We start from the raw sequence: 13,900 nt of genomic DNA, 5'->3' as shown, positions 1-13,900 counted from the left end.
AAATTCATCAAGAACGGTCACACATTGAATTATGAGTCACACCCGTTACGGTAGAGTTCGTTATCAGACATATGACTGCATACTCCTCCGGGCCATGTTCCTCCTTCGAATAGAGACGTGTTATGTAGGTGTTGTTACTTAATGGAAAGCTTCGCTATAGGGAGCAGGCAGGGGTAGGCCTGAGTAATGAGATGATTATGATGTGTTGCTGATAATCAGTCTAAATTGTAAAGGTATTTCTTTTTTTGCCCGTCTGTTGTGCATAGTCTATTCCAGTTTCCCTCTATAAATATTTCTGTTTTTCTCGTGAAACTTAGATTGTAAAGAATAAGCCCTTTTCCTTCTTGGGTTGTTATGACATTTAATTCATGATAGAAAATGATTCTCTTCCAGATGCCTCCTACTGAGTTATCATTGGAACGGCGTTCGATACCTTCAGAGGATTGTACCCCTAATATTCATTTTTATTATAACATCACTGGATTCTATACCCTCACCCATTGACGCGAAATGAGGTCACATCATGATGAAATTATATTGAGATATATTTTGGTTGATGTATAGGTTTTATGGTTATAATAGATATCTTTGACAGTGCAATCACGCAAGTCCGGTCGGGTAATCGGACGGGGGTGGCCGGCCAGTTGTCAATCCCTGCCATGAAAGTATTTAGAAAGCAATACATTAATAACGCAACGCTCCCTGAATTCTCGAGTGCATTTCTAAATTATCTCCTGCAGGTCTGGAAATCCTCCAGGTGGTCGGGAGTGGCAGGATCCGCCGGGAAGTGGAGAGTAAAGGCACAAATATTGACCTCAAGCAACAGTTTAAACTTCCGTCAGTCAGTCAGTTTCATGATTCACCCCAGGAGAAAATAATAACAAGTGTACCTAGGGCGTTATATGTGGCTTAATTCGCCATGTCTAAAGAATACGACCACCTCTTCAAATTACTCATTATAGGAGACTCAGGTAAGGATGGGAACTAGACGGGTTTTAGGGGCGAGAGACCCCGGGGGAGGGGAGAAAAGAGGGCTTGTTATGGTCACGGGGGGAGTCACCCCCGGGGTGACAGAGCCACCCCAGGGGTGTTACAAGGCCCCACGACTAGCAAGTGTGGGACAATAAGGTCATCATCTTCCCTGGCAGGGACCTGCATATGGTTAGGGGAGAACGGCTGGGAAGAGCCAGGTCCATAGTTGTAGGGGCCAGAGTGTGTCGTGGGGAGCTAAGGCCAGAAGGCAATAATAGTTAAGAACAAGATAAAAGTCACTTGATAATATGATACACACTATTTTGCAATGATAATATACTCTTTATGATGCAAGATGAGACTAGAAACTAAGATTTAGGACATTAGTTTTTGTTTACTATCAATATTAAATGACAGAGGTGTGCTATCTTTAATAGCACTCCCCACTGTCATTATATATATATATATATATATATATATATATATATATATATATATATATATATATATATCTAATTCTATTTATATCTTTTACATTTGTTACGAATATCGATGAAACCCAGTTAAATCTCACCTTACCTTGCACAGTAGCGGAGATTTATTTGTTTCATTGGTATTGTCGTAGTGTACCAGATAAACCTTCATTTTATCATATTGCTTGCTAATAGTTATGTGGAGCTAGTTAGATAAAGTATGCCAATTGATTTAATGTTTTTTTTTTGCTTGTTTGATTAGAACAAGATTAGTGAAAGATGAGAAATGTCCCCCTAAAAAGTATCAACAACTTTCATATTATAGAGAGGAGGAGATGAGATGTGACATTATCCTTTGAAATGAATTATCTGAAAAGTAGGTAGTGTTGAGGCCAACGAACATATGAGGTAAAATAAGAAAGTGAATCGTAAAAAACAATTACGAATTATGAAGTTGCATTTCACTTGATGGCACCATGCATCATTTAGTTCGAGTGGTAAAGATTGAGTTCATATGTTTATGGAAATAGAATCTATGTTTGGAATAGATCCCCTTATGTATTACTTCAATCCCTGTTAAACTTTATGTTCAACTAAACTATCGCAACATCTGTGCAAAACTCTGATTCTGTCAGATTCAAAAGTTACGAAGTGTGGCGGCGTCTAGTGGAATGCATCATTGGTATAGGAATTGAACCATTTAGACACCACAGGCAAATTTTCATGTATTATAGCCATATTCAGTTTGTAGATTAATTTACAGACTGAATAAAGTTCTATAGAATGCTACTAAACACCAAGGGAGGTTCGTCGTCATCTGTCGGCAACCCAGTTCACTAAATACTTCAACACGCCATAGGCATCTCTGCTGTTATAGATGTCATGTTTTGACAAAAGCACTACTAGTCATATCCTCATATTCTGAACGCTTATACCAGATACTCATCATTTAATTCAAAGCCCATCCCTCTTTATTAGGACTTGACTTTACTTAGATTTGTATCAAGTTTGCCAGTTGTGAGAACTCCAGGTAGAAATTAATTAACCAGTTATGTTAGATGAAAGTTAACCACAGACATAAATTGACATCATGGTTCATTAGTGCTGTACTACAGCATAATGTTGCACTCTCGGAAAGATACTCAGTGGGATACCAACAAAGGGAGGCCACTTCAGAAAAATGAAACTGCAGGAATTAAGTAATGGTATTGATATATGAGAAGTGGTGTTATCCTTTAATTTCTCTGTATTCAAATGCTTCTTATTCTTTCAATTTTACATCACCATATGGTTTTAACTAATTGACTTTGATATTTATTGTGTCTTGGAGTCAAAAGATACTGCGTTTTCTTTTTAAGGATAGACATCATCGTTTCCAGGGTGGTACAACCTTATACTTTAGTATAACATTCAAGTATGCCTGTGTAAAAGATTTAGATAAGTATTTTCTTTCCAAGCTTCACATTTCTGATGGATTTATCAAATTTTTCCAAGTGTAATAGAGCCCCACAGACCTGTCTCTGTTTTCCCAGGTGCTTTATATGACCTTTAAATCACAAGCTGTTGAAATGTGTTGGGTTTTCATGCTGTGCATAGAAACAGTGATAAATGCTTAATAAAGAAATAGTTTATAATTACAGGTGTGTATATAGTCAGATTTGGTATCTGTTTCGGTGATTCATAATGATTATTGTGAATCAGAATATTTGTGGGGTCCATCTAGTTGAGAGTGTGGTTTGAAACTGCCTTCATTTTTATCTCTTTGTTTTTCTGTCCCATTGTGTTAAACTTCTATGTTATCATTGTGATTTAGGAACAATGACACCATTGTAATGTAATTATGTACATGTAATTTCAAGCTCCTTTGGTTACTTTATTATCCTTTTGGGCATTTGCATCTTTTTTTTTGGCTTCAGTGTTTTTAAGTTTTTGTTATGTGATGATACTATACTGTATTTTGCTCAGTCTTATTTGTATGTTTTTTTATTTTGGTTCTTCTTTTGTGATCTTAAAGAATTTTTTTTTTAAAGGAGTAGGGTAGCAATTATACCTTATGAAATTGTTTGCTCCTGCCCTTTGCCAGATTTCCAGGAATGATCTGGGGACATTAGTTCTGATTACTGTATTTTTACAAAATGTTTATGTGACCTCTAATGTAGGTGGCATGCTTGCAACTACCTACATATGCTAAGATTGATGTAAAAGAGGGGTAAATGATCAGTAAAAGTATGTAGAAGTGGTAGGTATTTTTAGTGATGATGTAGATGCATTATGTACTTGCCAGACAGAGTATTAGTTACTTAGCTATTTGACTGAAATGGAGTAAATGAGGTAAGATAGGTGATTCAGATGACTGCATGAAGGAACTTGTTTGAAATATAGTATAAACACTGTGAACGATAGCTGTCTTTAGACATGAAAGCTGTAGGTTGTTAGTTACAAAATGCAAGGGTAATGTGTTCATATTGAAAACAACATTTACAGTTAGTGATGGAGAAAGGTTAAAGATAATTTTTGCATCAGGAATTTAAGGATTGTTAATGTTTTGGATCTGAGGAAGAAGCTTATTGTTAAGGGCATCACCACTGAAAAGGAAGGTAACAGAATATTGAAGTGATAGGAAGGTATTGGGTTCTTTGTGATGATATCAGTGATGAAAATAGATGCTTACTGTATGCATTTATATAGATGCTGTTTATAGCATATTTTTTCACTAATACTTTTCCCAATTTTGATTAGCTTCATGAATTCATTGCTTTATATACAAAAATGTCTGTAATCCTCAGATCTCTCTGGTAAGATTTTTTCTTTATCCACAGGTGTTGGGAAAAGTTCACTACTTCTAAGATTTGCTGACAACACATTTACAGGCAACTACATAACAACCATAGGTGTAGATTTCAAGATTCGGACATTAGAAGTAGATGGTGAGAGAGTTAAATTACAAATATGGGACACTGCAGGACAGGAACGCTTCAGAACCATCACGTCTACGTAGGTTTCAAGCTTTTTATGTACAGCATTTAAGTATGCAATCCATCCATTGTTTTCAGCTTTTTTTTCACCTCTAACATAAAAATATGTGGATTAATGAGAATAATGAGGCTTTTTGGCATGTTGAAGTTATTTTGACTCGGGTCTTGTAGATTCAAGAAATAAGATTTATGGTAACTTAGTAGCTGTGGATAATGTCATGATGTTTTCCTTGTAATGAGGTGAAATCTTTCCAAATGTGCAAAGATTAGCTAGCTCTTGAATACTTGTGAATGACAAAGGTGAACAGCTATGAAGTGCAGTACTGCACTATTTGTCCTTGAAGCTGATCCTGCCACTTATTATTCCAATATTTATTTACGTCTGAGACACTGTTTCATGTCCATCTGTTTGGTATTTCTGCCTAGGTTTGATTTGCCTTTTCCTTGTTAGTTTTTTACTCCATTTTTCTTATTTCAGATATTACCGAGGGACTCATGGAGTAATAGTAGTATATGACGTAACCAATGGAGAGAGCTTTGCTAATGTGAAGCGCTGGCTCCATGAAATCGAACAAAATTGTGAAGTAGTCAACAGAATATTAGGTATAGCACATATGTTATTATGTATGTACATTTAATCATTCCTTTCACTATTATTTGCAGCTCCAAGCCTGAGTACTGTTAGCCACCAGTTTTAAAATCCCATTTTCTGATCATTGTACAGGTTAAGCAGATTCACATATCAAATTTTAGAGCCATTTTAACCTTTAATGATTCTAAGAATATGTTCATGTGTTCTGCATTGTCTTCCAGAGTATGATTTTTCTATTATCATTTAAAGATATATATTGATTTGTATAATATATTTGCAAAGGCCTTCCTTCCTCCATTTATTTACGTTTTTAAAGAAGGAATTTTACCCATTTATGTTTTGGGGTTTAACTTACTAGTACCCCTCGTGCAGAGATTTTTGCCTTTAGATGTGCATACACATCAAAATGTTCACAAAAAGGCAAAAGAAAATTATGACTTACTGGGAGATGTAAACAAAACAGTAGATATGTTCCAGTTCCAGTGATTAGTTTCTATATTTTCAGAATAAAATGTCACCTTTGAGTTGTTTTTGGTGATTGGATAAATTGAAGAAAGCAGAAAAGTATGCAATTCTTTTTATCCCAAATTAGAAGTTTTTTTTTTTTTTTTTTTTTTTTTTTGCTTTGTCGCTGTCTCCCGCGTTTGCGAGGTAGCGCAAGGAAACAGACGAAAGAAATGGCCCAACCCACCCCCATACACATGTATATACATACGTCCACACACGCAAATATACATACCTACACAGCTTTCCATGGTTTACCCCAGACGCTTCACATGCCCTGATTCAATCCACTGACAGCACATCAACCCCGGTATACCACATCGATCCAATTCACTCTATTCCTTGCCCTCCTTTCACCCTCCTGCATGTTCAGGCCCCGATCACACAAAATCTTTTTCACTCCATCTTTCCACCTCCAATTTGGTCTCCCACTTCTCCTCGTTCCCTCCACCTCCGACACATATATCCTCTTGGTCAATCTTTCCTCACTCATTCTCTCCATGTGCCCAAACCATTTCAAAACACCCTCTTCTGCTCTCTCAACCACGCTCTTTTTATTTCCACACATCTCTCTTACCCTTACGTTACTTACTCGATCAAACCACCTCACACCACACATTGTCCTCAAACATCTCATTTCCAGCACATCCATCCTCCTGCGCACAACTCTCTCCATAGCCCACGCCTCGCAACCATACAACATTGTTGGAACCACTATTCCTTCAAACATACCCATTTTTGCTTTCCGAGATAATGTTCTTGACTTCCACACATTCTTCAAGGCTCCCAGAATTTTCGCCCCCTCCCCCACCCTATGGTCCACTTCCGCTTCCATGGTTCCAACCGCTGCCAGATCCACTCCCAGATATCCAAAACACTTTACTTCCTCCAGTTTTTCTCCATTCAAACTTACCTCCCAATTGACTTGACCCTTAACCCTACTGTACCTAATAACCTTGCTCTTATTCACATTTACTCGTAACTTTCTTCTTTCACACACTTTACCAAACTCAGTCACCAGCTTCTGCAGTTTCTCACATGAATCAGCCACCAGCGCTGTATCATCAGCGAACAACAACTGACTCACTTCCCAAGCTCTCTCATCCCCAACAGACTTCATACTTGCCCCTCTTTCCAAAACTCTTGCATTCACCTCCCTAACAACCCCATCCATAAACAAATTAAACAACCATGGAGACATCACACACCCCTGCCGCAAACCTACATTCACTGAGAACCAATCACTTTCCTCTCTTCCTACACGTACACATGCCTTACATCCTCGATAAAAACTTTTCACTGCTTCTAACAACTTGCCTCCCACACCATATATTCTTAATACCTTCCACAGAGCATCTCTATCAACTCTATCATATGCCTTCTCCAGATCCATAAATGCTACATACAAATCCATTTGCTTTTCTAAGTATTTCTCACATATATACCCTCCCATATAATTTACCAGGAATACTCAACAAACTTATACCTCTGTAATTTGAGCACTTACTCTTATCCCCTTTGCCTTTGTACAATGGCACTATGCACGCATTCCGCCAATCCTCAGGCACCTCACCATGAGTCATACATACATTAAATAACCTTACCAACCAGTCAATAATACCTTTTAACCCTTTTTTGTATATTTAAGTGTATGTGTATAATAGACACATTTTTCCTCAGTTGGGAACAAAAATGATTGTCCAGATCGGAAGGTCGTACTCTATGAAGATGCCAAACGCTTTGCCGACCAAATGAATATTAATCTCTTTGAAACTAGTGCGAAGGACAATATCAATGTAGAAGAGGTAAGAAGTACCTTTTGTCATTTCTTTTGTACTTAATGATTCTCTGATTTACTTTATCAAAAGCCTTTGCAAGGTTACCTTTAATGTTTTGCATTTTTAATTCTAATAAAACTCCTTGGTTTACTTTGTCATAACATTGGCAAAGTCTAGAAAAAAATTTTCCATTCCTTTTTATTCCTTCCATTTCTTTGCATGAGAGTTTCATATAATTTATTGTGGTGAGCTACTAATAGAGGTTTGTTTCTTTATCTGGCACAATTTCATGTTGGCCTTGCATTAGTGTTGATTATATGTTCCATTTCAAGTATATGTATTTTTTTTATCACTCTTTCAAAGACTGTTACATGTGATTTCAGGCTAACTGGCCTGTACAGCTTTAGTGGTAATTCAGATCCTCCTTTGTGTATTGATGATATATATGCCCTTTGTATATAGATAGGTATACTGAATAGTTGTAACATATCCAGGTTTTGCCTCCACATGTAAAGGTAGAGTGAACAATTTGGTATCCAAGTTATGCATCCATATTTAAAGTTATGTTGCTTTAAGACTACATTCTGGTATACAGTAGCATACTACAGTATGCTGTTGTACAGAAGTATAGTTTCATTGTCCATGTGAGATTAACATACACTCCTGTATTCTGACCTAACTTTAAATGGTAATAAGCAAGTACCTAGATTTTATAATTAGGTTTTACTTGTAGAAACAACTAAATACTAATGTTAAAGGATAAATTCTATGTTTTCAGATGTTCACGGTGATGACCAAGATGGTATTACAAACAAAGAAGGAGCAGAAGGACCGACAGACAGCCACGAGCGATCCAGTGCGCCTCCATAATCCTAAAAAAGGCAAAGGGAAACAGAAGTGTTGCTAGCAGACATATATTATGTAAGTTTCAAGTCAGTTTGCACATCTCCATTTGGGTTATTTTTTTTAAGGTGTTAGCTTGTTTGAGGTGTCAATTTTTTTAGGGGTTAGTTTCACAATTTACTCTCATTTCGTACATAGGCAGAGTATTATTGGTGAATTACATGATGTTAGAGTCAGCTGTATATTTAAACTGAGGCAAGTAAATTCAGAACCTCAGTTGCTGTTGGCTGCCATTACCAAAGAACACATTTTTTGTTGGCTACTATTTCAGGGTTAAGAGTAGATCTTACTTTTTCCTTTATTCCTGTTCACTGGTCCCTGTCTTAGTGAGTTAGTTTTAGGGACAGATGAAAAGTTGACACTTGCATGAAACATTGGCAAGTGAAAATGTTTTCTGAGACTTCATTTATATTATGTACATTATATGCAAATAAGAAATAACATTATTATATGGATAATCAAGTAGTGAGGATATCTGCAACACATTTGAAAGGTCATTATGAATAAGTGGTTTACATGTTTGTTGTTTATCTGTTTTTGCATTGTAATTAACATTGAATCATAAATTAGACCAATTTTGTATGGTGTGGGAATTAGATGCTTTAGGTCTAGAAATTGCAGATAATGTATTGTCATATTTTGTTGCAGATATTGTTGCTGCAGAACTGAGAGTGGTGGGGCATAAGGTACTGCATCCACAACAGTGTGTCTTGGAAAAATGTTAGCTTCTTTCACATAATTAATGTATGCAAGGAGAGATTTTTATAGTTATTATAGAATTACTATGTGTATGTGCATGCATGTGTGTTGTCAGAGAAGTATATGGAAGACCTATTGATAAGGTAGTCTTTTTTTTTTTCTTCTTCTTTTTGAGATTTAATTTATTTTCTTTTTTCATTTTATGATAAAGTTTAAAGATATGTCGTATTTTATTAAGCTGTCTCTGTTACAGCTGTCTGTCTGTGTCACGAGGAAAGTGTCATGTTATACTTGCCCAGTATTGTGTTGTAAATTTGTGATATATTGGTAAGAGTTCTTATAAAGTGTACTACTATCTTGAACTCCTGTTTTGTATTTCAACCACTGAACTTTGTGTAAGGTATTTTAGCTATATATATATATTTTTTCCTAGTGAGAGAGAGAACACTTGCTGTAGATAAATGATATGCTGAAACAAAAGGTATTCAGCTTTACCTATATATTTTCCATTTTTGCCTTGATAATATATTATTGAAAAGATATGATGACATTGTACAAAACTTCTATGTTTTTCTGAATAATAGTAAATATTGGCTTTCCAAGGTCAGCAGAGAGACTGATTCAGTATGTCTCAATTCTAAAAATGGAAAGGCTCTGGTATAAGAGAGAGATATTTAAATTTAATCTCTTTATTGTTGACTTGGAAGACACTGACAATAGTAATATATGAAATGTGTAAGCTATTTTAGTCGGAATATATTATTTTCTTAACATTTAGTAGAGAGAAGCAATGCATGGTTTCTAATGAACTTCAATACTCTGCCCATAAGATGAATATTGTATTGCAGGGGTGATAAATGCCATATTTTGATAGCTGATGAATGTCTATGCACAATGTTAATTGTACTTGTGATGGCTATAAATGATATGTAATATAATTGTGTCTGCTTTTTGCATGAGAGTATGGTCTTTTTTAGGTTGTTCCTCAAATGTTTTGTATTTAAAGATTCTTGCACAATATTCTACTTTTATTATGCACAAACCCTCTATACCTCCCTTTAAAGGCACATACACATCCATATAAACCAATATACAGTATATACATCCCATTAAAGGCATGTACAAATCTCTTCAAGTCTTAGGTTGTAACATTTATGTTGGTCCTTAGCTGTTCTAGTTCATTTCAGCCCTAACACTGTTTTGTATAATTTTAGCGCTTAAACTTAAATGGTACATACCCTCTCCTTAAGATATATTTGTATATGTAAGTTAAATTTGCTTATATGTTCCTTTATTTGTTACCAGAAAGTAATGAAATCTGCTTCTAATCATTTGTATCTGTCAGATGATGTTATGTGTGGTAGCATGTGATATGTCAGGTATGTGACACGATGTGTGGTGTAAGTTTCATGTGTCGTATCTTTGACTGCACCACCTGTATGCCAACTTAGTTTTCATTTCTAGAATCATCCTGAACATGTTGGCTGTCCCTGTCATCTTTTTACATCATTATGTGTGTTGGGTATCATTGCAACATCCTGAATGTACTCACACACATGCCACTTGGCGAGCTATATGTATCATGGCCTTGACATCATCCTTCACTCCAACTTATAGGATATCTCTGTTTTAGCATCAATTCATTTATCCCTGCACAATTAATACACTTTGAATATGCTGTATAGTAGGGTAGTTTAAACAGACTACATTGTTATGATAATTTTTAAACTGTGACGCTTAGGTAACTAGGTTTAAAAAAAAGACGTTTAGATCTCCATTGTGTAACAGTCAAATGAGAGCAATTGTAGGTCAGTTATTTATTAATGAGAAGTGGCTGTTACTGGCTCAATACTCACTGCTGTCAGGTTGCTAGAGAACCTATGAAGCATACAGCGAAAACCTTAAGATTTAACTTATGTACCATAACTGTTTATGGAACACAATTATTGTGTGAAAGCATTCAACCATGCATTCCAACAATACACCAGAATTTACTTTTATGATGTTTTATTTGTTAAGATGCACTGTACCTGTACTGAACAGGAATGCACTTTAAACTGATCCTTGTCTGCAGCCACATCTGCTTGTGATTTAAGGAATATTAAATCATCTTTATTAAATAAGAAAATATTGAGCACTGTGGTGTCACATTTAACCTGCTGCTGCATTTTTACAGATGTAATCTTACTGGTGATGGTTCAGAATGTAAATTTGTAATTCAATTTTCCATGGATCCTGCCTGATGAGACAAAAGGAACTGTTCCTTGTCTTATTACTGTGTTATTCCTCTGGCTATATTAATATTGCAATCCTAAAGAAATGCCTCATATTCTCGTGCAACACATTATCGTACAGATTGTATTTTCCTTGTTCTCTTTGGTACCTTTTTACTCTTTGTCTGTCTTGTCACTGATGTCCTCTCATGTGTACATATGATACAGGCAAATTATATTTCATGTCAAAAATAGCCCAGTTTCTGAGCTTTAGGGATGGCACCATTAATGTCATGGTCAAGTCAAGTTGATGAAATATTAGAAGAATCATAGTTTGGTTTCCATCACATGAACATGAACAGGAATGCATTGGGAAGATTCCCTTTTGTGCCACTTTGCTAAAATTTTAAACAGGATTGGACAAACATGCTCCCTATATATTTTTTGTTAACACAATTGCTTCCAGTGATGTAGCATCAAGAACAAACAGTCTTTGGCCTCATTTACAGAGATCCACTCTTTAACTGGACCGAGAGCCTACCATCATCAGCCAGGCCATGTGAATCATTCAGTGGTTTACTTTGACTGATTCATATGCCCTTGTTCACCCCATTGACGGACTTGGACTATAACCTCATCGTTTATCACATCGATCCAGTTCACTCTGTATATTTTTCTTTTCATACTTGTCATCATTTCCTGTCACAGCAAGGTTGTGTTGACAATAAACAACTGCTCAAAATGAGCAAAAGCTAGCATCGATTAATTTTTCCTGTGACGTGGAAAAATTATGAGTCAACTTGAAATCGGATGCTTTTATGTAATATGAAAATATGGGGTCAATAAAGTGCATTATTTTGCTTTATGATAATCTTTGAATCATTCAATCAACACACACAAGCATATCATTCTTTATAAGAAAATGTCCTGTAATATCAAGATTGATAAACAGGTACTCTCAATTGCAAACATACATCAATATGGTGAAGTTTTTAACTTATATGCAAATGCTGTAGTGTTCGCATAATTTGTCTGTCCTTGCTCCTGGATGTAGCATAAACAAACATGGCATCTCTTCACACCCTTTCCCTTTACTCATTGAGTTTTGAACTAGGTATTTGTTTTCTTCCAAAATGGTAATTAACCCTAACAAAATGACGAAGAGCTCAGCATCTATTAGTTTTGTTAATGACTTGGAAAATCTGTGTGTTAACAAAACTGGATTTCCCGATGTGACATGAGCATGGTTGAAATCCTGGTGATGAAGCGCTTTATTTTTCCATGTGATGACAATCTTTAAGTTGTTCAGATAACACATAGAACAGCATACTGTACTGTATGTGAGATACTGTGTCCAGAATATAAAGAGGTTGACAAACAAATACTTTCTTTTGTAAATCTATGTTATTACTAATGCTTTAGTGTTTGCATTGTTCATCTGTCCATGCATCCGGATTTGTTATAAACAAATATGGCACCCATTTCTTCCACCTTTTGAGTTCTTAGATAAGTATTGAATTTTTTTTGTTTAATATGGTATTTTCCCAATTTGAAAAAAAAATTGCTAATGACAGAAAAACTATCGGTCATAACATAAAACTGGATGTGCTCATGTGATAGAGAGTGGTTGAAGTCTTGTCAGTGAAGCATTTTATTTTCCCAGTTGTTAAAAATCTTGAATGAATTCTGGTAATACACAGAACAGCATACTGTACTGTATATTAAAGAATATGACCTAAAATATTAAGTTACTTTTTATTGTGAACTTACATCAAAGTGCTCAAGTTTTTGACTTGTATATGAATGCAAATGCTGCCGTGCTCACAGAGGTCATTTGTCCAAGCATAGTATCTCCTTGCATGCTTTTCCTCCATCTGTCAAGTTTTTGGCTAAGTGCTAAAGATTTTTTTGTTTGAAAAAAAGTGGTATTTTGAACTATGCAAAATGAGAAAGAGCCCAGCATCAATTAGTCTTTTCAGTGATATTATAAAATTATGAATGTGCTTACATGATGTGAGAGTGGATAAAGCAGCTTTATTTTGCCTTATAATAGTCTCTTTTATATTCATGTATCATAAAGGACAGCATGCTCTGTTGTATGTGAAAAAATATCCTGAAATGTTAAGAGATAGCAGGTACTTTTTTATTGTAAACACATATGAAAATGCTCAAGTTTTTAAGTTATGTACAAGTGCAAATGCTGTAGCATTTACATAAAGTTTGTCTTTCCATGCACCTAGATTTAATGTAAACACCACAGGGCACCCCAGTGCTTCCATGCTTTCCTTTTGTTTTCAAAGAGGTGGATCTACTTGGGTGTATTGGAAAATAGATATCTACCATTTAATGCCTGAAATATGTTCAGAACTCTCTGCAGCATAGAGTAGAGGGCAGCTCATATTTGAGTAAATACAGCTGTCAATCTTTCTTTGCTCATCCTCTTCATATGTCCACACCATGTCAACACATCCTATCAGTCAGACTGCGCTTGCTGCCACACCCTGCCTCACACCACCTATCATACTCTTGTCCTTTCATTTCCCACACATGCACCCTTTTCTGTTTCTTTACATTCAAAGCTTAAGACTCTCATCCATGCAACTTTTTGGCGACTACTGTACCTTCATACATAACCATTTTTACATGCTTCTTCTTGCACCCAAGACCTTAGTCCCCTTCCCACTATGTGATTGACGTAATCCCCCATGATTGTATCCTTTACCATGACTACTCCCATATATATAAAGCATTCCACTTCCTCCAGATCCTCCCCATTCAAACATACATTCAT

General features: G+C 35.8%; 1 protein-coding gene across 1 annotated transcript; it reads left to right on the top strand.

The window, feature by feature from the left end:
* The first annotated feature begins 616 nt into the window (after positions 1–616).
* On the top strand, positions 617–12,850 carry Rab35 (RAS oncogene family member Rab35). Its single transcript, XM_071690882.1, has 6 exons — positions 617–971; positions 4,265–4,439; positions 4,899–5,023; positions 7,197–7,321; positions 8,073–8,215; positions 8,846–12,850. Exons 1-5 carry the CDS (start codon positions 920–922, stop codon positions 8,199–8,201), a joined length of 606 nt encoding a protein of 201 aa, XP_071546983.1. The 5' UTR covers positions 617–919; the 3' UTR covers positions 8,202–8,215; positions 8,846–12,850.
* The last annotated feature ends 1,050 nt before the right edge of the window (positions 12,851–13,900 follow it).

This window comes from Panulirus ornatus, chromosome 49 (assembly GCF_036320965.1).
Source record: "Panulirus ornatus isolate Po-2019 chromosome 49, ASM3632096v1, whole genome shotgun sequence".
NCBI lineage: Eukaryota > Metazoa > Arthropoda > Malacostraca > Decapoda > Palinuridae > Panulirus > Panulirus ornatus.
This window is presented reverse-complemented; position numbering and strand designations above follow the sequence as displayed.